The following is a 25,533-nucleotide window of genomic DNA, read 5'->3' as shown; positions in this document are numbered from 1 at the left end:
CATCATCATCATCACCATGCCAGGGGCGGGAGAGCGGGAAAAAAAATCAAAAATATACTTTTGATCGTGATTACTTTACCTTAGTTTCCCCTCATCTCGACCCCCCCCCCCTCCCCCTTCCTGCTTCCCTTCCTTGCATTTTGCTGTTCTTTCGTGCCCTTGCATCTATTCATACGTACGTACGTACGTACGTACTTGCTTACATGTACATGCTTGCTTGCTTGCTTCATCTCCTTCACTGGCTTACTCTGCCGTCTTACCTGATTACTTTGCTGAGCCGAGCCGACATGGAAGGGGTTGTGTTGGGATAGAGTTGGTAAGGGTACCGGGGCGGTAAGGGTGTGAAAACTCTGTTTTTTTTTTGATTTTGATTTTGATTTCAGAGGCATAAGCTGGATGGCAGGGTGGGGCGGGACGGGGACGGAAACGGAAACGGAAACGGAAACGGGGATGCTGGATGATGGGATTTGGGGGGGGGGGTCAACATGAGTCGTGGTGAATATCCATGTCCATTGAATCTACAAGGAAAATGGGGTAAATGTATGCCATTCTGCAACATGATATGGTTTAATATACAACTGTCTCTTTATATCGCTATCTCTGTCTGTATGTGTTGTATCTCGAGTTATGCCCATGCCAGACTAGAAGAAAGAAAGAAAAAAGACGCGAAGAAGGGGAATGTAAATTAAAAAAAGGGGGGGTTTAGAAAATACAGATAGCGAATACCGTAGATAGTGGTGGTGGCACCACGTTCTAGGCTTGTTGCGCCGGAAGATTGTGGTGAGGAGAAGAGATGGAGAAAGAATTGAAGAGGTGGTGAATGTTGAAGTAAAAGTTGAGCAAGTGGTGTTTGCAACCCAGTCCAAAATGAAAAGGACTTGAGTTTTCGTTTTCTTAGCTTACCCCCCATGAGTGTGTGTGTGTGTGTGTAAGTATTCATCTTGAAGAGCGTAGCGTCGTCTTGCTTCGTCTGCCGTCGTCCTGACTTCCCCCTTCGTACCCTCCCCCCTCCCCCTCCTTCTTTTTTCTTTGCCCCTCTCGCTTCACACGCCCACGCCACACCCAGAGCCGGGTAGAATAATACACATACACATTATATTTATATCCGGGTCCCGTATATCGCGCATCCCAATCGTTGTTTTTGCGTCCCGAAAACGCCATGCAAGCCGTGATGGAAAAAAAAAGAAGCGACGAGCAGAGAAATTGACCGAGAAAAAAAAGGAAGAAACGACAAGAAGATGAAGAAGAGAAGAGAAGAGAAGAGAAGAGACGAGGACGTATAGGAGATTCGGTGAAAGAGAAAGGAAAAAAAAGAAAACAGCAATACGCACAAGGAAAAGAAAAAAAGGGAAAGTGAGGGCTGCGGAACGGAAAGACTGAATAAGAGGGACAAGAAGAAGAAGAAGAAGAAGAAGAAGAAGAAGAGGGGAAAGAAGGAAATTACAAACATCTTGTATGACAAAGGAAAAGAAAAAAGAAAGAAAGAGAGATAGAGAGATAGAGGAAGGGAAAAGAAAAGAAAAGAAAAGGGAAAAAAAATATTACTCTGTCATACATCCACAGCTGAGCACTCTGACAAAGCCACTCGGCCCTTGACGCTTGACCCTCTCCTTGGCCGGCAAAGCGACCAGACGATCTGCTCGCATGACAGCCGTGGTAGCAGCGGGACCCGCAGGTCCAATAGGCGCGACGGCTTCAATTCTCGCCACGCGATCGATTCTCTCTTCCTGCTTGCTCTTGCGCGGAGGTTCCTCGCCCGAGCTATCGCCTTGGTCTATGCTTGCTTTACCACCACCACCACCACCGCCACCACCAGTGCTACTACTACCGGCGCCGCGGCTCTTGCCTCTACGCCGCCCCATCCACGCGGTGAGACCCGGGCGATCGGCCGCGTCGTCGTCGTCGTCTTCGTCGCTGTCCCAGTCGTCCCACGCGCTCATCGTGTTCTGCAGCGGGTACCCGAAGCGGTGGACGCTGGCCGGCGGCGTCGTCGCCGTCGACACCGTCTGGTACATTGCGCTGAATTCAGATGGCGTGCCGCTGTCGTTGCGCGTGTGCAGGTACCGCGGCTTGGGCAGCAGGTTGCTGGTGGTGGCGCTGGATCGCCGCGTCGAGCACGTCGTTGACGACGACGACGACTGCGAGGCCCAGGGCGGCGACGACGTCGGTGTCATGGGCGGCGAGTTGAGATGCGAGAGCGTCGCAAAAGATTGCTGTGTGATTTGTAGACGCAGCGCTGGCTCGTTCGGGTCAACTAGCGACTTTGTTCGCACCCGTAGAGGAACGGGGAGTTGCATTGCGGCGCTGCGGTTCGAGTGGTCCGTCAGGTGTGGTGGCAGGCGGCAGAAGGAGGTGCGTCTGGGCGACGAGGCAGTGGGTATAATGGCTTCTTCTCTCGTGGGGCTTCGGTGAAGTTCCTGGAGGTCTTTGGACGTAAAACTGTGCACTATCGGGCTCAGAGGCGGTGTTGTATCGCCAGTGTTGTTGGTAGTCGAGGATGCAGCAGCAGCAGCAGCAGCAGCGTGGGCGCGTCGGAATCTAAAGTCAAAACTGGATCTTGCCGTTGAGCCGTCTCTCTGCTCCCGTATTTGACTGGTTTCCAAATGTGGCGCAAAGTGGGCTTGAGGCTTCGGTACGGCATCTTCTCTTTCCTTTGCTTTCTCAATCGCCTGCTTCTCATACTCGTCCCAGAGCTCGGCTGTTCTCGACGGCACACCGGGCGGTCGATGGCTCTTGAATGGCGATCCTGTTCCCAGCGTTGGTGACGAGTGCTTCGCGGAGGCCATTGCTGCTGTAGGTCATATACTGCCCGTATGTCCAGGACACGGGAGCAGAGCAGAATGGTGGTCGACGGTTAGGGGGAGGCGGGTAGGCGGGAGCCCCTCTGCGCGAAAAGACCTTGAAAAAGAGATTTGATCTGCACACGAGGTATAGTTGCACATGTCCCAACGCGTCGAGGCCAAGGGGTGAGACAAGTGGTTTATCAATTGGCAAATGTCCCCACCAAAAGAAGCCGCCAGCATCAGCCAGTGGCGGGGAAATGGCGACTTTGGATCAGTCTCGAGGGCAAATGGTAGATGGATGTTACCTTGTCCCACCTCCCCAAGTTAGACAGTGTTGTGCTCTATTGGTCTTGGCCTGATGAACATGTAGCGTCAGTGAGCTCTCGGGGTGTCTTTGGTCGCTCGAGGTGAGATGCGATGTGCCATGTCCGCTGGGCGTCACGCAACGGAGCGCAAGGCGTCATTTGTGACCCAACACAGCAGGGGTTCGGGGCAAGAAGAAGCAAATCCAACGAGGGCACTGTCCTGTCAACATGCCTCTTGCACGACGGCGTCTTTTGGATAAACGCTCCCAAGGCTCTGACCATCTGGTCACGGATGCAGCATTATTTGCAGCAGACGCTGGTGTCCATGGTGCTTGTCTCCTTAGCGCCTCCAAGTTCCTGCCGTGAACCCGCTGGATCAAGCTAAGCTGGGAAGGCCGTTGTTGTTCAAACCCACTTGTACCGCCGTGAGAGCAGGCCTGGGGGACACTGGAGTGGGCCTCGCAACTGTGGTACAGCATAGCCAGGACGTAACACCCTATCAGTCTCGAGTATGCTCTGCACTCGCTAGTGACAAGCCTCAGCATGCTGCACGAGCTGCATTAGAGACGTGTGTTTTGGAAGCCTCCACGGCGAGCAGTCATCCAGCCCGAATGACGTACGACAAGGCGAGAGATGGCACCGCAAAAACACGGGGCAATCCAGAACAATGCGAACAGGCTCCGTGATTGGGTGGTTCAACCGCCGTCCAGATGCTCTGCTCATTGCTGTGCAGTGTTCAGGATTGTACCCGACGTTGCACACGGAATCAGCCGTAGGGTCCTGTTCAGATCTGTACCATGATTTGTCTCAGCAATCGGCCATAGAAACGCGTCCGCAGTTCGGGGAGGGCGGCTATTAACTCGTGAGTAACGTAGATGTTCTATCGGGGCTTTTTTAATTCATGGTAAGCTAGTCATGCGTGGGAAAAGTGAAGGACCAGTACTTTTTTTTTCCTTTGCAGCGAACAAGTTCCACGGCCTTTTGTTTTTGTTTTTTCGGTGGCCCCTAGCAACGATTGGCGAACCGGGACGGGTCTCAAGTCCGCAGGAATGGGGCAGTGATTTCAGCTGTTTGAATGCTCGCGAAAAGCTATTTATCGATAAACATGTGGTTTGCCGGATACCGCTTACCGACGTGTCACATGTGTGACTGTTTCGTCATGCCAGTCTTTGGATCGACACAGGAAAACTCTCGTCTTCTTCGTGCCTGTCAACAAGGCTCCACATATCTGACCATGGGAAGATTGGGTTTTTCCCAAGGCCATGGCCAGCACACAGACAGCCTGATGGCCGTCTCTTGATCAATGAAACAAACCACGGGAAGGTTTGCGCAGCTGGCCGTCGTCATTGTTGACAGCACTCCATGGACATTGCGAGGTCTATGCCAGCGTCCCCACCAGCCGACCCCCGTTGATCGCACTCTACCCCTTTCGAGTTCGGCATTGCATGCAGAGTTTGTTTTTGACGAACAAAACGTGGGAGTCGCACGCATTGACAGCCATATCCCAGCCTACGCCGTCGATCAAAGTCGAGCGCAGCATGGCGGACGGCCCCGCACGCTCCGACACACTACCACGCATGTGCGTGCGTCCTGCAACACCCAATTATCCAGCCAAACAGACGAACCGAAAACAAGAAAATCATCCAGCCTATCCGTATCAGTATGCAGCCTGCAACCTTTGTGTGAGCGACTGTGAAAGAGGAAAGTATCGTATGTAGGAGCTAAAGCATGCCGCGGACTTGACCCAAAGCCTAAAACATACATAGGCTGACGTTGGACCGCACATCAACCCAATATATATGCTTGCCCTACCATACTTTTTCTTTCCCATGTCGCCCACAGCAGACAAGACGAAGAACGATAGCGACGCAACCAGCTGGTTTTGGGCTTGGGTATCGATTTCCTATCCAAACTGAACCCTGCAGGCGTCGGATACCAAGGCCCTCTTCTATGACGATGCGGTTGGTGTCTTTGAGAGACTTGGACCAGACGGACGGTACAGTCCAGTTGCAGCAGAGTAGGTGGCCTATTCTAGTAGTTTTATGGCCCCAGTGCACACATTAACACTGCATCTCAGCCAATGGCGAGGAAGCTTCGGCCGACATAGTCTTGTTCCCCCAACCCTCTCCCACTGATCCTAATGATCCTCTACGCTGGCCGCCATGGAAGAAGCACGTTGCGTTTGTCTCAGTATGCGCCTTCACATTCATGACCAACTTTGCCATTGGCGGCCTAGCACCCGCCTTCTACGTCCTCTCGACCGAGTTCGACAAGACCATGGGCGAGGTATCGCACCTGCTTCTCTATCCCATCCTGGTCCTTGGTGTCTTCAACTTTTTCTGGGTCCCAATCGCCAACTACGTGGGGAAACGGCCGGTCTTCGTTGTGGGAAGCGCACTGCTTTGTTGCTGTTGTGTCTGGGGTGCTGTGGCACGCTCGTTCACCAGTTTGTTGTGGAGCAACATAATCTCGGCTTTTGCTGGATCTCTAACAGAGACCCTAGGTGCAGCCATGGTGAACGTACGTTTTTGGATACTTTTCAAGCTCCGGCAGATCATCCGGCTCTTAATCTTGACGCTTATACCATCTAGGACCTGTTCTTCCTGGTGCCAGCGAATATACCAGCCATGATACCAAAGACATTCACATAGCCCGTGTCTTCAACCCAAGGCACCACACCATACAGGAAGCCAAAAGCCACAATATTCTTCAATCCATTCACGAGCAACAAGACATCCGCGTTGACTGGTAGTGCACAGTCACTGACATACGCCATTGTAATGGTGGGTATGGCAGTCAGTGAAACTGAGATCATACCATAGCCGAAAAAGAGAGATACCCATGACAGCTCGTTCTGCACACCATATCCAAACAAGATACAGCCCGCTGTAGTAAGTATAAGTGGAATGATGACCAGATATAGCCTACTTTCCGGCTCGTAAATGCCATGATGCTTCCTCGTCCGCCACCTGCACCACATGTCTACGAGGTTACCTAGGCGCCATCAGCATGTTACAGTAGGCCGAGATTCAAACCTGTTTACCTCCAGCCCAGGCTCCAAACACATTACCCACTATGCCAGGGATATTGATGAGACCGTTGATCTGTGGACTCCAATTATACGGTGGCGCCTGCAGCACAAAAGGATTGAGCATGTTGACGGCAACTGTCAGGACCAGAGAGATTGAGTATCCAAGGAAGGCATAGATGACTGCAGGATATACAACCATTGGGAATGGTCTGTCGAAAGTTAGTGGTACGCATCTTCACGCTTGACTACTACTAACCGCACAAACATCTTTGCCAGATTGGTTTTCTCCACCCCGGACCACAGAAAGAGTTCCTGTTTCCACGTCTTGTGTTGCACCTGCTTCAGTGATAATCCAGTGAACGATCGTTGAGGCATCTTCTCGTCAGCTATGGCGACATCATCAGTCGACAGGCCTACAGTCACGCCAGCTTGGCCAAATCCTTCACGCCTATATCTTGTTTCCGGAACCAGAAACAGGATTGCGACAAAGTTGAGTCCCGTGAATATCACGCTGATCCATTTGTGCCATCGCCAGGAGAGATTTGTAACGATAAAGCCACATATCAGAGGACCAAGAGTGTTTCCCCCTGAAATTGCGATGCTGGTACGCGTCAGATACTTTGCCATGGTTGCGAAAAAGTGTAGAATGTGCGCTTACACATATATACCCATTTTGGCACCTCGCTCATGTGTTATTGTCGGCGCCATGTTCCTGATGACGTGCGGTGCCAACACACGGCATGTAACAGCAAAGTGGAAGGTGATCCTGGAGTGAAAGGCGTGGTTATGAAAATGCGATGTGTCAACAATATGCCTGATGAACACGTATAGGGGGCTGTGGCCTTTGTGGGCTGCATCCAAAGAGACGGCGCGGACACTGAAATAAGAGGCTTGCCGATCATGGTGCGTGTCATTGCTAAGAAGCTGCAACCCTTACTTGCGCTTGAGCATGCTCTATGAGTTTGCTGTGCATGGATGCAATCTCGGGAATAATCAGAGATTCAATTTCCACCGACGGCTCGCCCTGTGGTATCCCACGCTCCGAGGCAATTGACCCACCCGCCTCTGCATCCTTCTTTGCTAGATGGTCAGCAGAACCGACCAGAGATGGCCGCCCAGACAAACTCTTGGTCCTGCGGTTGGTGGGCACTCTTATCCACTTCTCGCCTTCAAGCGCCGACACGAAAACGACTTCCCATTTCCGGGTGAGTAGTAGGTTTCCAATAACGAGATGGTGCGAGTACTTGTTTAGCGCGTACTTGGCCTTTGTAACTAGCAGCGAGGGGTCGGTCTCGAGCTTGAAGCTGACAATCATCGCATCGGGTGCCCAGCCGTCGACGAGTTGTTTGAGGAACTTGGGGACCGGCTCGAGGTCAATAATGAGACTTTTTCCCTCAGTGCGTGCCGCTGGAGGCTTTGCTTGGCCACCAGTGGCACCACTATTGTCTGCATGGAACTCTTCATTCGACTGTATCTTATGTTCGACCATGCGGTCTGAGGGCACAAAGAAGTCGGACACGGCAGCGGCCAGATAGAACATGGCTTTTGGCCCGAGCGGACGCATGAGCTGAGCAACCTCGCGCAGATTCCACAGGTATTCAGTGATGGTCACATAGGACAAGATCAAGAGCTTGTTTCCGCGCTTGACCTCGGTGTACTGGCGCAAGACCCGTAGCATCTCGTCCTGGTGTTGTTCGTCCACCATGACCTTGCCATCCTCTTCCTTCATATAGTCGAGGAACGAGCGTGTGTTATGCGAATAGTGTCTCGAATAGGGCAAGAGCGAGAACTGTCGGTGCAGGAAGATGACTGCATAGCCGTTCTGGAGGAAATACTCGGCGCTCGTGGCTCCGCGCGTACCAGCAGAGAAGTTGTCGATGTAGCGTACCGTCTGCTGTTCTAAGGGCACCGTCGTGCCGCCTGAAGTGACCAGCACCACACGACGCCCGTCATTAGCATGGCGTGTGATGAACTCGCGCGCAAGAGTGGTGTTTGTCTTGAGGTCTTTTGGCGGGGGCTCATTGGCGAAGTAATGGTTCTCGGCCTGTTGTGCGCTCGAATCTGTCATGATGGTACAATGAAGCGGTTGTGCTTCGGGTGGGATGATATTGTTGCATAGAGCGGCGGGGTAGCTCTGAGCTTCCCTAGCTCCATGCGAACTCCGAGGCGCTGACTCAGGCCGACGACCTTTCATCACTGCGACTTCTCCTCCGTTCCACCGAATCCTAGTCTACATGCAAATACACAAGTCGGGATGGTAATGTTTCTCTATCCAAACTGTTGCTCAACGTCGTTGCGGGAATAACTGGTAGAATCTCGACTTTTTTCCACCCTAGGCTCACAACGACAGTCTATAGCCGCCATGAATATGTCATGATATGTCATCGTCAAACACAACATGGAATTTCAAAGGCCCCCGCAATTCTCACCACAGTCCAACATAATGGACACAAAAGCAACAGAGGCAGATTCAAAATCGAGGCAGGGAACCAGACTTTGAACACAGTATCCATATCAATTGCAACCCCATGTTTGTTCACCGGATTAGATTACTGATACACATGTACTGCGGCACGAGTCGTGGACAATCCTAAACTACATGAGGCCATTCCTCCGGAACCCCTACCGCGCCTCCTGAATCGTGGGTTGTTGATCACGTTGCTCGGTTATGCGGCATGCAGACGTTAGTTCAGCCCCCAACAGCGGCTTGAAAGCGGGTACAGGACGCAGAGGCCCAGGCCCCCGTTCTGTCGACGGCCTAGGTACCGGATCTGGACGAGGTGAACGACCTATACAAGCGAGGTAGGCAGTACTGGCAGAATAGAGACACATACCGATTAGATTTTCCCTTCTAAACAGTGAGCATCGAGGCCCCCCCTGGTGCATTTGTGGCGGTGTGGACAATCAGGGGCTCCTCCTATTTCTCTTTTCATACGTCCAAGAGGAGGAAGGCATGGGAAAGACAGTAGTCGATTGATCTAAGATCACTATCCGGATCTAAATGCTGACTTTCGCGGTGACGACCATGGGCCGGATCACCATGCTTCAAAGTATAACGGTGCGGCCAATCCCCGTTCCTCCCGGCAGGTCCCTTCGGCAATCTATGGGCCCTAGAGCAACCAGGCAGTTGGAGGACCGGGGGCCAAGTTGACGGTACCAACTCCGAACGCCGTATGCCACTGGATACGGCCATCTACTAAGCAGTTCTTGGCAGTCGGGATTTTATTTGGAATCATCGACTAGGGCCTACTAAAAGACACAGGCTACAAAAAGGGTAATTAATTGATGCCTATCACGCAGCACTAAAGATGCACGGATTGGGTCTTGTGTCGTTTAGTACAGAATGGAGCGTACGCGTATGCTTTAGCTTCTGCAAGGGTCTGCTGTCAGAGCAAGCGGATCGACCGGTTCTTGGATTGCAGAATATAAGCGCTTACTGCGCAGACACGCTCAGCCATGAGCGATTACTTACCACCAGCCATGAGCGATTATCTACGGTGAACAAGATACTGCAAGCGCTGAAACAGTCGGTTTATCCCATCAGCGTCATTGTAGTCATGGATAAGACGGTCCGAGATGTGCCCGGCTTATTACTCAGACGCTGTTTCCAGCGACCGACCCACCGTGAGCATACTTTGCTTTACGTATTTGTAAGTGTTTGCCACCCGGGATGTGGCGTTAGCCGTGTCCAGGGTCCAGGGCCTGAATAAATATTATCTGATGGATTTAGGGGCGGTAGGGATCTGGTTCCAGAGTGACGTCTTGATCATCGGATGGAGTGAGACATTATGGGGTCCTCTTCGTGTGCACCGTCATTGCTGTAGCACATACTCCACCTCCAAGAAGCAGTAACGGAGACATCCGGCATGATGTACTGCATTACATATGTGTATGTGATTGTACAGGCTGACTGCATGAAGCCGCGTTACCACAGCAGCAAAAATGGCGAACACGAACGGATTTGTCGGCCTGCACGAGACAGTATGTGGAGAAGAATTTTTGCATTGGCAACGGACTTGTTGAGTTGGCAACGCATCCGAGCGTTCACGCCTGGGAATTGAGGTCTAGATGAGAATAAGCATCAGCTTTGAGACCCATCGGTAGAATCAGCACCGACGGTTTCATTCTCAGCGTATATACGCAAAAATATGGGGTTTCTTTCGGTATGGAAATCGGGCGAGAAGGTTGGGTGAGTGAAGGTTGACAGAAAAAAAGCTGGACGTGGTTTGGTATCCATGTAATGACGTGGGTTGTGAGAGAGCGATGTGTTTCTCAGTATGAGGCTGATGGTGGATACGTGAACGCCTTTAGCAGGTCAGACACCCAAATGTCTATCATGTGGTGGTTGCAGCTTGTCATGCATTTCTCCCCACAATCACTCACTTCCTTCCCTACTTGCCTAGAAGGCGTATTTGCATCTGCTCTATCGATCTCTGCTTTCACTGTGTATTGCTGTAAGTCTCATTCTGGCTTACAAATGGAGATTCTCGGTGTCCGGATTCAGGTAAAGGTAGAGGCTGAAATATGTGGACAAAGTGACGTGGGTGATAGTGAGGGGCGCGACAGAGCAAGGCGCGTTATCACGTGAAAGATGCGCCTAGCGTCATTACGTAATCACAGAACGCGTTTGCCCAGCGACACAAGTTTCCAGCAACAACGTCGTGCTGCCCACCTCCCCAGCGACCAGCTCTCACAACCTCTTACCCCGACTAATATTGAGATTCTCAGTGCGATCGCAAGCATGTAAGAAGGAAGCTCGCACGACATGTCTGATGGCCATGCTAACGTCGCGCAGGGAGGCATTCAACGACATCTACCTCAACCTGTCGCGGAAACCGGGTGCGACTCGATTTTCCGACTCGGGATTTGGCTGGAAGCCGGCGAATGGCGAAACGTACACTTGCGACCAATCACAGATTATCCAGGCGCAGTGGAGCCGAGCGTCGCGTGGGTACGAAGTTAAGATCCTTTCTCGAAACGACGGCATTATACAGCTTGACGGGTTCAAGCAGGAGGATTTCGACCGGGTTGCAAAAGTGTTCAAGACTTGGTATGGCATAAGCTTGGACAACCGCGAGCATGCTCTGCGCGGATGGAACTGGGGCAAGGCCGACTTTGGCAAGGCCGAGCTCACTTTCAACGTGGCCAACCGTCCTGCGTTCGAAGTGCCATACACCGAGGTCTCCAACACCAACCTGGCAGGCAAGAACGAAGTGGCGGTCGACTTCTCGCTGCCAGCCGACAGCGACTCTGGGGCAAATGGCCAGCTCGGTGGGGCTAGGTTCAGAGGCAAGAAATCTGCAGGTGCGCGGGACCAGCTCGTCGAAATGCGGTTCTATATACCTGGCCTGGCATCAAAGAAGGAGAAGACGGAAGATGGAGAAGATGCTTCTGGAGCAGAAGACGGCGAAGAGACCAATGCGGCTAATCTGTTCTACGAAACGCTGATGGAGAAGGCCGAGATTGGCGAAGTCGCTGGTGATACGTTTGCCACCTTCTTGGACATTCTGCACCTTACACCCAGGTATGGAGCTCGGGGATGCAGTGTCGTGGCGAGTGCTAACGTTGAGACAGAGGTCGATTCGACATTGACATGTACGAGAGCTCGTTCCGGTTGCGTGGCAAAACATACGACTACAAGATTCAGTTTGACTCTGTCAAAAAGTTCATGGTTCTGCCCAAGCCTGACGACATGCATACGTTGATCACGATTGGACTGGACCCTCCTCTGAGACAGGGTCAGACGCGGTACCCGTTCCTTGTGATGCAGTTCAAGCGTGACGAGGAAGTCAACCTTGATCTCAACATGAAGGGAGACTTGCTCGAGGACAAGTACAAGGACAAGCTTCAGTCACACTACGAAGCGCCCATTGCCACGGTGGTGGCAGACATCTTCCGGGGACTGAGCGGCAAGCGCATTACGAGGCCATCTCGGGACTTTATCAGTCACCACGAGCAGTCTGGCGTCAAGTGCTCAATCAAAGCTAACGAGGGCCACCTGTTCTGCCTGGACAAGGCCTTTATGTTCATACCCAAGCCGGCGACGTATATCAGCATGGACAACATCCAATCGGTGACCATGTCGCGTGTTGGCGGGGCCATGGCAGCAAGCCGCACGTTTGACATTACGTTTACAATGAAGAACGGCATGGCGGAGCATCAGTTCTCCAACATCAACCGGTATGTCATAGTGATGAGCATGACATGGGGGGCAACAGGCAACTGACATGTGACAGTGAGGAGCAGCAGCCGCTGGAGAACTTCTTCCGTGCCAAAGGCATCAAGACGAAGAACGAGATGGCAGATGACGTAAGTAGCAGAGTGCCAGGCGTGGCGACGAGTACTAACGCGGCAATGTGTAGTCGGGAGCCATCCTTGCGGCAGCGCTCCAAGATGAGGATCTGGCGTCGAGCGACGACGGAGCGCCGGCGAACCGGGGTAGTGCCGACGAGGATGACGAGAGCGTTGACGAGGACTTTGAGGCGGACTCTGAGTCCGAGGTTGGCGAGGAGTTTGACTCTGACCATCAAAGCAGCGGCTCCGACAGTGATGCAGACATGGAGGATGCGGAGAGTGACGGGGCGGAGGCGGAAGCGGTGCCAGAACGGCCGAAGAAGAAGCAGAAGGTGTCGCAATAGCGAAGATCGCACAGGCAGCACACGCAGGCACGGGTGGGCGTGCGTGGGGCGGTGAAGGGGTGGGGGGGGGTTTACTTGGGTGATGGCAGATGCGGCATTGCGATGATGAAAGCGCAAGCGCAGCGTCCGTCGGGTTGCCGCAGTTGACGCTCGCACTCGCAGCGGATGTCGGGCAGGGCTGTTTGGGGGCAGGAGAAAGGTCCGGCGGGTGTAATAGGCCATGTGCAGGCTTGGCGGGCCGGGCAGGAAGAGTGGTTCCGGGCGCGACGGGGCAGTCGGCCAGGGCCAGGGAGCGATGTGGATGCATCATCTCATGTGCATGCGCTGGTATGAGTGGTGGCAGTGGCCGTGGCAGCGGCAGCGGCAGCGGCAGCGGCAGCGGCAGCGGCAGCAGCAGCGGGGAGCAGCGGCGGCGAGGAGCAGCGGCGGCGAGGAGCAGCGGCAGCAGACAGTGGCAGCAAGCAGTAGACGTAGCAGTAGTGGTAGCCGCAGAAAGACGGACCGACCACGCCCTCTCTCAGTGTCTTCTGTTGCGACGAGAAAAAGTTTAACCAAGGTGGCGAGTTAGCGCAGCGCACGTCTCCCAGAGCCGTGGCAGCAGAGGGAGGGAGGGAGGGAGAGAGTGAGAGAGTGAGAGAGGAGAGAGAGAGGGAGATGGGGAGATGGGGAGATGGGAGATAGGGCGGCCGAGGGTGAGCCAGTCAGTGCCAGCGCCCGAGCCAGAGGACAGAGGGGTGAGCCAGCGGTCTATACTACTACTACTACTCCTCCATACATACTAGTTGGTGATGGTGGTGGTGGTGGAGGTGTATGTGTTACCACTACTACCACCACCACCATCATCATCATCACCACCACCACTACAGAGTGCGAGTGATGTGCCCATCCATGCCCCCTCCCTCCCCCCCTCCCCTCCCCTCCCTTCCCATGCCCATGCCCATGGCCACACCCTCGCCCCCATGCCATTCCCCTTCCTTCGGCCATGACTCGGCTGACTGCGGCGCTTGACGCGACCGGGCGTGTGCGTGCGGGCCCGTCACCGTCCCTGTAAGCTGCAGTCGGCACTCTGCACGCTACGCTACGCTACGCTATGCTGCACGCTGCACGCTGCCACCAAGTCTGGCCTCTCCCACCAGCAGCCGGATTGGGCCATGCGACGACGATTCAGATGATACACTAGGCCAGAGGCAACCCCTAGGTAGATTTTCCCAACCTTGCCCGTGGTGACGGTGGATCCGCAACTGGCGTGAACACCCATGCTAGACCCCGCATCTAACCATCGAGTTTCAAACGCTCCATCTGCCATCATACTGATATAGATATAGGCCCAGCGCTCGTCGCTCAGAGTGGATGCTCCTTCATACCCACATTCCCTCGGCAAGAGGCTATGAGCTCGACCGCTTCCCAGTCCTAGCCCCACCCCGCCGCCCGCCTACAAACCCTCCTGGACATGCGTTCACGAACCGGCTGGTGAGTCCATCCATCCATCCATCCATCCTGCCCTCCGCATCCGGACCCTAACCCTGCCGCAGCCTCACATGCCGCCAGCGGAAGCTGAAGTGCGATGAGAAGAAGCCCGTGTGCGGGCAATGCACAAAGGCCTCGCGAGAATGCATCCCGAGCTCAGGCATCGTCTTCCGCCACCAGCACAATGCCTCGATGAACGGCGACGACTCGGGCGACGAGAACTCGCTCAAGGGCTTCTACGCCTACAAAAACACCTTTGACGACGATGCCATCTGGATGGACATTCCCAAAAATGGTCAGTCTGTTCCCATGCATGCATGCATACATACATAGATACATACATGCATGTATACTTGCTTTTTTCCTTAACCACTTACTCACACGCCGCACAGTCACATTCATCAACACCACCAATCCGTATCTGGACCCTGGCACACCAGACTTTGACAACATGTCAACCGCTTCCATCGAATCACCAGGTCCCTTTGAGGCTCGCTCCCTGGGCTCGTGGCGCACACACAGCACTTTCCCCTCAGTCACCAGCACACCCTCGAGCATGGGTCCCGACTTAGCTCCTACCAGCGTTCCGTTTTGCTACACACCCGAGCTCGAAGCCCTGCCGCCTCTGATGCAATCCCCGCCAACATCCAATGTCGGCACGCCCATGTCGCCGCCCATGTCGGTATGCAACCGACGCATACATCCCGTCATGGAGTTCAACGCTGCCGCTGCATCGCCACCCATTGACCCCCGCCTCAACTCGCCATACGACTCTACAGACTCGGCACCGAGGTCGGTTTCGATATCAAGCTCGAGACGCTCCGTGCCCCGTTCCGACGGCGGCATGTCGCCTCAAGACGACCACGAAATCGCCTTTTTGCTGCGCTACTTTTCCGAAGGCCCGGGCTACTGGATGGACCTCTTCGACCTCGGCACCTACTTTGCCTCGTACGTGCCCGTCAAGGCCCGCGAGAACCCGCTGCTCAAGTTTGCAGCCGTGGCTTGTGCTGCCAAGGCTCTTGCACGTGTCCAGGGTCGCAAGCCCGCCATGGGCGGAGCCAGTCTCACCCACCAAGTCTGGCTGGACCATTACCCCGACGCCCAGCTAGTCGATTGGAAACACAAAGCCGCCGTCTACTACGACACGGCCGTTTCGCTTTTGCTGCACACGCTCAAGATGGATGTTGCCTCTTCGCCCGACGAATCAGAGTGCGAGCTCAGACACCCCGCCTCGGCCTTTAATGCGCCCGCACCCAAACGACGGCGGACGTCTAGCAACACGTCATTTGCATCCAACACGGACGAGCTGCTGGCGGCGTCGGCCATTCTTTGTGTCTATGAATTTCTCGACACTTCCATTTCCGAGTGGGCGAAGCACCTGAATGGTGCCAAGTCGCTCCTGGCCCTGTCCCAGGATCACATGATGCCACTACAGCTTCCCACGCCAACGTCGACAACGCCGTCGTCCAACTTCAGCCTCAGCTCCAAGGCCCGAAGAGCCACGTTCTGGAACATTGCTAGGCAGGATATGCTCGCAGCCTGTGAGTTTTTTTTTTCTTACTCCCCACGATACCCAATGAGATAATTGCTAACCCACGTCTAAAAAAAAACAGTCATCAACAAGACCAACACGAGACTTGATACTGAAGATCTCTCCCTATGGAGAGATGCGGGCCTTCTGCTCGACGAGCAAGGCTTCATTATGCCGAGCAGCAGCACGGCGAGCTATTATTCCGAGGACGGCGAGGTGGTGATGAGGGAAGACCTTATTTGCAACGCGCTCGTATGGCTCATGTCCAAATTGGTCAACTTCATGGCCGCTGGCGACGAAATGCCCAGCCAAGCTGGTATTACGTGGGCGGGCGTACCGCAGCGTGCATTGCTCGACTACTGGTTTAGTCTACGCAAGCAATTCCAGGTCTGGCATGACGGCCTTCCACCCACATTCCAGCCCTCGGCCAGGGTGCCGCACACGCATACGCCCGGTCAATCTCCGACAAACGAGAACGCAGCAATGTTCACCGAAGTCTGGTACTCGATCCCCATGTGCGCTTCGACCATGCAGACGTACCACATGTCGCAGATCCTCTTGTTCATGAACAAACCCCACGAGTCAACCCAGGGCCGTAGCACCTTGGTTGCCCGCATGAACTCGTACCAATCGGTGCTTGCCACTTGCCAGAAGCACAGCCGTGAAATCGTCGGTATTTCACTCGCTCGGTCTGACGAGGCGGTTCGGATTCATTCCGTACAACCCCTGTTCACCGCTGGTCAGTGCCTGAGCGATCCACGAGAACGCCAAGTCGTCTTAGACCTTCTGAGGGACATTGAGTCTGACATCGGCTGGGCTACGGATTATCGCGTGCGGCAATTATTCGAGCAGTGGCAGGAAGAAGAACCGGAGGGCCTGACTGCCTTGCTGTTCAAACGGCCAGCGACCGGTGTGTGCGTCTGTGTGCGTGTGTATGCGTGCGCACGGTCGCTTAGTCGACACGCGCCATGCCTGTCTGTTGTTTTGCTCTCTCTCTGTTGCTCTCTGTTGCTGTGCTGGCTTACTCCGTGTGCCTGTGTGTGTGTGTGTGTGTATGTAAAGAGTCAATACTTGAATTTGCGAAACAGGAAATGGGTAAGAGAGAGAGGGAGAGAGAGAGCATGTGGGTGGGGTATCTTTGTGTAGTATTTTTCTAATCTGTGCTTGAATGTGTGTGTGTGTGTGTGTGCGGGTGTATCTACGCTTTGCTGTATTATCATCAAAACCCGTGAAGCAGATCTAGTACATGGCATGTCTCTATACTCTTTAGCTGCCGTGTTTTCCTCCTCTCTTCTGTCTCTCTCTCTCTCTGTGTGTGTTTCTTACTCTCTTACTCTGTATTCACCTCTCCCGCTGTGTGTGTGTTCATACATCTCCACACATGTCTCTACATCTCGCTCTCTCTTTCTCTTTCTCTTTTGCTACCGAATGCGTCCTGGCAGCCGCCGACAGCGCCCGGGGGCCTGGGAAGGATCCGCACAGCGTCGCATTGCAGCCTGCCACTAGACCATCGGCGACTCATTTCCACGGGTGTCGTGCTTTGTTGTCCAATGTACATCAGTAACAAGGTCATTGTTCGTGTTGCTTGCTTAGTCTTCCGATAGCTCCCGCAGCACTGACATTGTCTGAGCACAAACACGCTAGCGGGCCCTCAGCCGGGCCCGAAGCCGGGACGGCTGCAATGCGGTCCAAGCTTTTGGTGCGTGTGAATGCGTGCGTGTGTGTGTGTGTGCGTGCGTGCGCTTGTGTGTGTGTGTGTGTGTGTGTGTGTGTGAATGAGGCTTCCCATCCCAAGTCGAATCTGACACACAGAGACCTAGCCCGCCAGGCTTGGTTAAGGAGGTAACAATAAGCGTTCATGTGGGAAGGGGGTATGTGCATGTGTCTGTGTGTGTGTGTGGAGGGGGAAAGAAAGGTAGGAAGGGGGGGGTGTCGGCGGCGGCGGCGGCGGCGGCGGGCGGGCGAGCGCCTCAAGTGTGGAACAACGGTTCAAGGCACGGCAGTCAGTGCAAAAAACAAGACAGGCCCCCCCGCTTTTGTTTAATTCGCCGCCAGTGCGGATCCGGTTCACGACCGACCATTCAGTTGGCGACACCTTTTTTTTCGCATTGCCCTGCATACCGGGATCGCAAGCGCTACGGACAAATGCACGCGTGCGCGCGCGCCCGGGGTGTGCGTGTGAGTCCATGTGAGTGTGTGAGTATGTGTGCAGTGACTACTAGATGCATGACGCAGGAGGACCATGATACCTGCTGTAACAGAGCCGTTGTCACAACGGTACGACTATTTTCCTCTCTCCCTATGACATGGGCGGAATTCAGTGGTTGAGACACACCTGGGGGCGTGGTGATGCACTTCGTTGGTTCTTCGGAGGTGCAGTTTGCAGTGGTGCACGAGGGGGTCGTGGTGTATCTGAGTGGTGCGTGGTGCGTAGCGCGTGGGTGCGTGAGTGCGTGGCTGTGTGGTTGGTGGAAAGCGGGCGCTGCTTCGGCGCGAATCTGAAGGGTAATTTCGTCATGGCGGTAGGGGAACGGCTAGGTAGGGTGAAGCTGTGCGTGTGTGTGTGTGTGTGTGTGTGTGCGTGTGTATCCATGGTCGCCTAAGACGTCTTGGGCTTCGCACGAAGATGCCGCAGTAGACGCGGCTGAGTAGGCTGGCTGGCGAGCTGGCGGCTGGTGCTGCTGTGTGCTGGTCATGCAATTCGTCCTAGAAGCTCTTTCTATTACATTATCGGCCGCTACAAGAACGTAGTTTAAGGTTTGCTCTAAGGAGCGGGAACAAACGAGGTGTGGTGCCTCGTAACGAGTCGTAGAATTTTCGCCAGGGGATCCTGGGGCGTTAGGGGGGGGAGGGGGTCGACTGAGAGGGGGCTGGGGTGCAAAGGGAAGCGTGTGGATGGATGGATGGGAGCGAGCGACAAAGAGTGGGGGCAAATACGTCCTTCAGCCATGCTTGGCACCACCGATGCTGCGCAATCACGGCTTAGAAGCTGAGCAATGCAAGTAATGGTCCCCAAACGGGAGTTTCCGCAATGACGGAAGAATCATACCACTCTGCGCGCCCGCCTCCACCGCCGCCCCTCGCCGCTCGCTTTGGGGGGGATGCTGGAGCTCGACGACTCGGCGATTCGGGCAGCACAGAGAGGGCGGTTACGTGGTTATTGGACATGTCTTACACCGCAACACTGCATCTGCCAGAAGCTAGGCGGCCGACACATGGTGAATCTGACCGGTGGGCAGCATGGCAGCTATGTATACGCTGCACCTCGGTGCATGTGCATATGCGAGCGAGCGAAAGACTGCAGACAAGTGTGATTATGCACGATGGCGTAACCGGCCATGTATGCAGCGAGCAATAAGCGAAGTGTAGGCTGGCTGCCGGTTGGATATTCTCGAATATTGCCAGCCGCAGCCTAGTGAGGCTTAACGGCGTCTAGCGTGCACTACTGCAGGCTGTCATGCATGCCGCTAGTCGACGGGTGAGACCATGCCATGGCCAAAGGGGGGGGGACAGGACAGGCGGATTGCCTGTTCAGGGCGCCAAATTGCGGCAGCGAGCGGCTCCGCGGTTTATCCATGGAATGGGTAAAGTAGTAATGACCACCCATGTGCTAGTGACGAGTGCGCCGCGTGAAGGTGATATCATGGCTCGGCTAAGCGATGATCAGTTGGAGGAGCGAGGGTCTTCTTCGGTGATAAGCCTTTTGCGTGAAACGGTTGCGAGCATGGTTTTGGCCGTGGATGAGGTGGTTTGTACAGTAGCCGAACTCTATGCCATGTGCGACAGAGAGGGCCGTCCCTCTAGAGGTTCCCTGTCCCAGCGCTCAGGGTGCGTGGTCCCTTTCGCTTGGGCTCTGTTGGAGCGGCTAGTGCGGGCGCGGCACACGCTCCTTGTGGCTAGACGGCGAGTTAATAGTTGGAGAAGATTTCGGGGTGGGCGAGCTCGGGCGTCGGGGAGGGAGGGAGGCATGGTGGAGGGATGGGGTGGTGGATGGCAGATGATGGATGGATGGATGGATGGAGAGAGAGAGAGAGAGAGAAACAGAGGGGGGGCTGTGTGTGCGCTCGCTCGTTCAAAGCCAAAGCGCGCGGCTAGGCCTCTTTGGGCGACTCGATATCTCACACTGCCTCTGCCAACACGCTCTCACGAGTAAATTCGCCGTCGCGAGTGCGAGTGCTGCTAGCAGGCAGCATCAACAAGAGCGGTGTCGGTCACGAGACGCAGCGGCCCTGGACGACGTGGCAGCAATACCCGCCAGGCGTCATTCCCTGGTGGTTCCGACGGCAGGCCATTGACCCAAGGCCAAGGACGTCTGTCTGCGGCGCCGCCTTTGGCCCTCACCGCCGTCGCATGTGCACCATGATGCTTCGCCATGGGCGGGCAGGATAGGCGGATGCGTGCGATGCCTGTCGCGGCCACCGTGTGCACTGGTGTTTAGGAAATTAGGTTCGCACACTTGCCGCAAAGTGCTGCCGACCCACGCTGAAACTCTAATATCTCTTGCCTGTTTACGCGTCGCCTCAACCCATTCCACTCTGCACACGCCGTTCGCGCCGACACAGAGATCGGCTGCACACAAGCGCGACTTATCTTCTGACTTATCACGAGGTCGGCGCCGATCTGCAGTGTCATGGTTGCCATGAGATGGGCCTAGCTGCGGCCAACCACCTCCTCGTCCAAACAAATTGAAGGCGCCGTCTAACTGCTCCCAGCTAGCGCTGCTGCTTTTCTTTCGACGACGTGGTGCGAATGCTGTGCGGATTCTGAGGACCCGGCGCTATGGGATAGATCGATCCGGTCGGCGGATGAATAGAACCGATGGACTGTGCCCCCAAACCCAGCATTGCTGTCTGTCTCTGCCGCCTGGCGGGTGCCTGAGCACATGCACACGACCGTTGCCATGTGATGCGCTGTGATGCGAGGCGAGGCGAGGCGAGGCGCGGCGATGCCATATGCCGCCGCTGATCCAGCTGTGGTTGTGGCGAGGCAGAGGGCGTGTGGGTGGGAGAGAGGGGGAGAGGGAGAGAGGGGGAGAGGGAGAGAGGGAGAGAGAGAAAGAGAGGGACGACAGGGTACCGTGTGCTGGCAATAGGACCGTCCAAGCTCCCTCCCTCTCCCTCTCCCTCTCTCGCCTTGATCCCCTCTCGTCTCATCACAACGCCAGCGAAAAAAAAAGATACCACACAAGCCAGCAACATTAAGTTTGGCCTCGACAGATGCTAGTGTGCAATTGCCCACGCAGGTGGACCAGTGCCCACGCACGTCGTCTGGACGGATTCGGAAATATTCCGCCGTGCGTGCTTGGAAAGGCACTACCACTACTCTAGACAAAGTCAAGGCGCAGCCACGGCAGCCAAGGGGGGGTTTCGGGCGCGCTTGGCTTCTGGAACGAGCTCATCCTCGTGCGCGGTTTTGGGATAATGATCTGCATCAATCTGACATTGCTCAAGACGGCTGGCTGATCGTGATCTAGATCTCGGGCAACGACTGGGCACAAAGTATGTCATGGCCAGCGTAGTGCAACCCGACAGACTCCACCTCGACAATGCGTCCTGGGGAAATATATCCATACCGGAAGCTAAAGGCGATGATTCAAACGCATCAATGGAGCATACCACAGCTTCGGTAAAGGGGCGCCCCCTTTGCTCAGATCATGCCGTACCCACGCCGCTTAGTTGGCACCGACGGCCACCGGCAACGCGCATGGGACAGGACAGGACAGCGAGAGAGCGAGAGAGCGAGCGACAAGAAGAAGAAAATGGCACAGGCAATCAGGGCGGAAGCCGAGAAATGCGCTTGCGCCGCCGTTCGTTCAACCGCCGTCCATGCGCCGCCGCGGCCGCCGCCTATCTGCAAGCCCAAAACTCCCCCGTACTCTGCCGTTGGTTCCCCAAAAGGGGGAAATATAGACGACGGCCACAACACAAGCCACCCTTCACCACCGCTACCGCTGCCGTCATCACTAACTCGAACCCGACCACGCACCCCCGTGAAATCAAATACTTGGCTCCCACGCGCACGAAGGATTTGACGTGTTTCGCCATCACCCGCGCCTACCGGCCTCGCCCGCTGACGCCAAATCAAGCTTTGACAACCCGCCTATTAGTCTAGGGGAGGGGGGGGGCCACGCCATGCCGGCTGTCGGCTGCCACCACCCCGACAGCGCTAGTAGGCGTAGCTACGGGAACCGCACCATGCGATAGGATAGGGGAGGAGAGAAGGAGGAGAAGGCCGAGAGAAAGACACCAGAAAGAAGAAAGAAAGACGGCACCCGCGGCGGCGGCGGCGGCGGCTGCCGTAGCCCAAGGGCAGCGAACACCATGGCCCACGCTACTGTATGTACGTGGACATTGATACAGTAAGGTCGTATTATGTTCTACTGTACTAGCAGTAGACACATAAACATATGCACATGGGACGTACAGGTGTAAAGTGTCGCCGGCCGCCTTTGCATGGAACGATGGTTCCGATGCAACGGGCCCAACAAGGTGGCTTGCGCGCCCGACCAGCTGTCTTGACTGCGCATCGATCGCTAACGACCATGTCATATACCGTTGCTGTGTCACTACGTATACGTGTGGTGCACGTGGGGCCGTTATTTTTTTTATGCCGTGTGCACATCACATCACTTTTTTTTTGGTCAGCACGCGTGTTTGTGTTTTGTCCATGTCGAGTCGTGTTATTGTGACTGTTGATCATGCTTTTAGCTTTTACATGGCATGGCGAGAAACAAGACACGCAGAATGCGAAACAAATCTACCTACATACAGGCATGCCGACGTACATATCTAGCCTGTTTCATGGCTGTCCACCAGTCAATTATTCGCCGTTGAAACAAACTACTCTCTGCAACAAATCACGAGGACAACCACCAACACCAAAACATGCGCTGACACACGCAGTGTAAGCAACCATGGTTTGTATTTATCTTCTTTGTGACTCGTCTTCAAAACGCTAAAATAAAAAATAATCAAGCATTCTGACTCTTACTAATTTTTCCACCGTCGTGTCACCACCACCACACACCACACCACACCACTTCCCTCGCTCGCTCGCTCCTCCACTAGCGGCGATACCCACACCCTGAACCGGAAACCCTCTTTCCCACCCTCCATCCTTCCTCCTCCCTCTCCACCACAATCGCGATCGAGATGTCCCACCCCCTTCGATCCGTGGGGGTTTCCCTTCCCTTACCTCCCCCCATCGGCGGGGGGTTGGGTGTACTGCGTGCGCGTTCCGGGTAGCTGCGCTTCCCCCCCCCTCCTCCCCCCACCTACCCTACATATATGTAAGCCGTAAAAAATGATATCAGATAGCCAGAACGCGCCAGAACGAGGGGAACCAAGCAAAGAAAAATCGCGAAAATCGGAAAATCATTTGAAAAAAAAATTAAAGAAAAAAAAAGACCAGATAGCACTAGCCGGTTTCTGGAAGAGTGGGGGGTTGGAGGGAATTGGGAATTGGGGATCGGGGGGGGGGAGGGTCTATGCGTTCCAAATTTTCTGAATGGCAAAGAGAAGAAGGAAGGAAGAAAGAAAGAAAAATTCATTACTTAGGTGTAGGTGGACGGTGCTTTACACACCCGCAACCCCCCCAGCTATACACACAGCTATACTCAGATACGTCCGTACGTACGTACGCACGTTCGCGCACATGGGCACGCGCACCCAAAACGCACGGCACGTATCTCTCTCTGTCGCACTCGCCGTCTCGCTGTCTCGCGCGCGTGTGTGTGTGTGTGTGTGTGTTTGTGCGCGCCCGCGCATCTGTGATCAACACCTCCCCCCCCCTCGTTTTCCTAGCCCAGCACCCCAAAGTCGGGGTGAGAAAAAAGCGTACAGGTACCAGGGGTGTGGGTAATGGACGAGGGGGGGCCAGGGGGGGATCAAACAACAGAAAACCACACACACGCACACACACACACACACACATTCACATTCACACTTACTCGCATACACCAACACAGGCGGACAGACGCGGATGTGACGAGGCTAGTATGTATGTAGACGGATAGGCAAGTTAGTTTAGAAGGTTTGCTTAGCTACTTAGTTGAATGGCTACCTAGCCAGCTACCTAGCTGGGTATGTGAGCACGTTATTTTTACCTTTTGAGGGGGGTGAGCCAGCCCCCTTCCAAAAACCCTATGTATGTAACCTTTTTTATCTTGGTTTCAGCATCCGCCCCTTTGCCCTTATCCTAACCCTACCCTCCGCCTACCCTACCCTACCCTACCCTTCTAGACCACGTTTTTTTTTCAGTGCGAATGTGTGCGTATGTCTGTGTGTGTGGATGTGTCGCTTCTGTTGTCGTGCACAAAGAGCAAGCAGCAATCAATAATTAGAAACATAGAAGAAAAAAAAAGCTAAGCTACATATTTTTTTCCTCCCCAAATCTCCAAGTATCGCATTTTATATCTACCCCCACCAATACATTGTATTTACAATTACAATTACAATCATAGTAGGTTGCACAAGACATCAACTCGCGTTTTCGCTTGGCGCGTCCCGCGAGACTCCAAGTATCGTTACGTACATACATACATACGTATGCATGTAAAAGGTACAAACCTCCCCCCCCCCTCCCCATTCTCAACAACGTGTCTCTCTTCCCGTCCAAGTGCATGTTTCACACGTACCGTACCGCAGGGCTCCTGTAAAACAACGGACAACGTTACTTGTGCCCATGCCCATGCATATGCAAATGCAGATACCAAGCCGTGTATGTGTATGTGTATGTTGATCTTACGTAGTCACGTAGTCTACCTCAACCTCACGCTACCTAATCCTTACTTACTTGACCTTACCTTTGCCTGCCTGGCCCAGGGGTGTGTGTGTTTGTTGCTATTTTGGTGTGACAAAGTCGCGACGAAATGTACATGTGTACATACATACATACATGCAATCACGCATGCGTATATGCGTACATATGCAAGGTTGTATGTACGTACGTATATGTGTGTGTGTTTGTAACATGCAACGCCCGTATACCGTATTTCCTGCATTTTTTTTTCTATTTTTTTTTCGTTTTACCATGGATATAGCCTAGCCAGCCTAGGTACAGTATGGCGAATAGGTAAATCAGGCTGATTTGAGAGAGTCGTTAAATTTTTTTGTTTTTTTGTTTTTTTGTGGGGTGGCGCCGTTGAAAGTGGATTGGTACGTATGTATAATGCAAAACGCGACGATGATTAAGTTCCGGGGGGGGGGAGGGGGGATTCAAAGATAAGTAAGGTAGAGTAAATAAGGCCTAGTTAGAAAGCAAGGCCGAAAACGAATTGAAGAGAGAGAGAGAGAAAGAAAAAAAATTTATTTACAAGTTTGGAGGGAAAAAAAAAACTCAACCCAGTCTCTCTCTCTCTCTCTCGCACACGCACACACACAGAGAGAGAGAGAGACGCACAGCCCAGACGGCAGACATCCGAAAAAAAACGGGATTTACCGTTCGTCTCCAGGCTCAAGGCCCCAAAGCTGATGTCGTGGTAAATGGGCCCACCTTTGTGGGTACCCATCAGCTGATGATCGCTGCCTATCCCAATCAAACCGTTGAAAAAGCCAAGGCGGACAATCCCTACATTTCCCAGCAGCAGCTGTGACCCCCAACCTTCATCCCCCCAACCCAACCCAACCCCTCCCTCCCACCCACCCCCCATCCTTTCATCCCACTCCCCCCCCTAACACCTTGTATGTAGGTCGAACCCTGGATCTTGCTCATTACGTCCGTATCATCCAACTTCGCATGCACGAGCCTGACTCGCTCCCTTCCCCCCTTCGACTGTCTG

At 54.1% G+C, this 25,533-nt stretch overlaps 7 protein-coding genes across 7 annotated transcripts; 4 read left to right on the top strand and 3 right to left on the bottom strand.

The window, feature by feature from the left end:
- Positions 1-1,541: 1,541 nt before the first annotated feature.
- On the bottom strand, positions 1,542-2,786 carry SETTUDRAFT_35269 (uncharacterized protein; the record flags this gene model as incomplete). The annotated part of the gene is made up of 1 exon (XM_008032479.1): positions 1,542-2,786. The coding sequence occupies one exon, from the start codon at positions 2,784-2,786 to the stop codon at positions 1,542-1,544; it is 1,245 nt and encodes a 414-aa protein (XP_008030670.1).
- Positions 2,787-5,194: 2,408 nt separating this feature from the next.
- On the top strand, positions 5,195-5,623 carry SETTUDRAFT_72109 (uncharacterized protein; the record flags this gene model as incomplete). Its single annotated transcript, XM_008032553.1, has 1 exon — positions 5,195-5,623. A coding segment is annotated over one exon (429 nt), but the record flags the coding sequence as incomplete, so codon positions are not given.
- A 52-nt stretch (positions 5,624-5,675) lies between these two features.
- On the bottom strand, positions 5,676-6,827 carry SETTUDRAFT_98454 (uncharacterized protein; the record flags this gene model as incomplete). The annotated part of the gene is made up of 4 exons (XM_008032708.1): positions 5,676-6,082; positions 6,132-6,328; positions 6,376-6,720; positions 6,778-6,827. 4 exons carry the CDS (start codon positions 6,825-6,827, stop codon positions 5,676-5,678), a joined length of 999 nt encoding a protein of 332 aa, XP_008030899.1.
- A 123-nt stretch (positions 6,828-6,950) lies between these two features.
- Positions 6,951-8,187, bottom strand: SETTUDRAFT_174153 (uncharacterized protein; the record flags this gene model as incomplete). The annotated part of the gene is made up of 1 exon (XM_008032707.1): positions 6,951-8,187. One exon carries the CDS (start codon positions 8,185-8,187, stop codon positions 7,036-7,038), a length of 1,152 nt encoding a protein of 383 aa, XP_008030898.1. The 3' UTR covers positions 6,951-7,035.
- Positions 8,188-10,897: 2,710 nt separating this feature from the next.
- Positions 10,898-12,757, top strand: SETTUDRAFT_98330 (uncharacterized protein; the record flags this gene model as incomplete). Its single annotated transcript, XM_008032706.1, has 4 exons — positions 10,898-11,643; positions 11,694-12,299; positions 12,356-12,428; positions 12,482-12,757. The coding sequence occupies 4 exons, from the start codon at positions 10,898-10,900 to the stop codon at positions 12,755-12,757; spliced, it is 1,701 nt and encodes a 566-aa protein (XP_008030897.1).
- Positions 12,758-14,416: 1,659 nt separating this feature from the next.
- SETTUDRAFT_35265 (uncharacterized protein) lies at positions 14,417-16,854 on the top strand (the record flags this gene model as incomplete). Its single annotated transcript, XM_008032478.1, has 4 exons — positions 14,417-14,519; positions 14,617-15,765; positions 15,838-16,665; positions 16,844-16,854. The coding sequence occupies 4 exons, from the start codon at positions 14,417-14,419 to the stop codon at positions 16,852-16,854; spliced, it is 2,091 nt and encodes a 696-aa protein (XP_008030669.1).
- Positions 16,855-21,260: 4,406 nt separating this feature from the next.
- Positions 21,261-21,866, top strand: SETTUDRAFT_35264 (uncharacterized protein; the record flags this gene model as incomplete). Its single annotated transcript, XM_008032477.1, has 1 exon — positions 21,261-21,866. One exon carries the CDS (start codon positions 21,261-21,263, stop codon positions 21,864-21,866), a length of 606 nt encoding a protein of 201 aa, XP_008030668.1.
- Between the last annotated feature and the right edge of the window lie 3,667 nt (positions 21,867-25,533).

This window comes from Exserohilum turcica (genome assembly GCF_000359705.1).
Source record: "Exserohilum turcica Et28A unplaced genomic scaffold SETTUscaffold_8, whole genome shotgun sequence".
In the NCBI taxonomy this organism is placed as follows: domain Eukaryota; kingdom Fungi; phylum Ascomycota; class Dothideomycetes; order Pleosporales; family Pleosporaceae; genus Exserohilum; species Exserohilum turcicum.
This window is presented reverse-complemented; position numbering and strand designations above follow the sequence as displayed.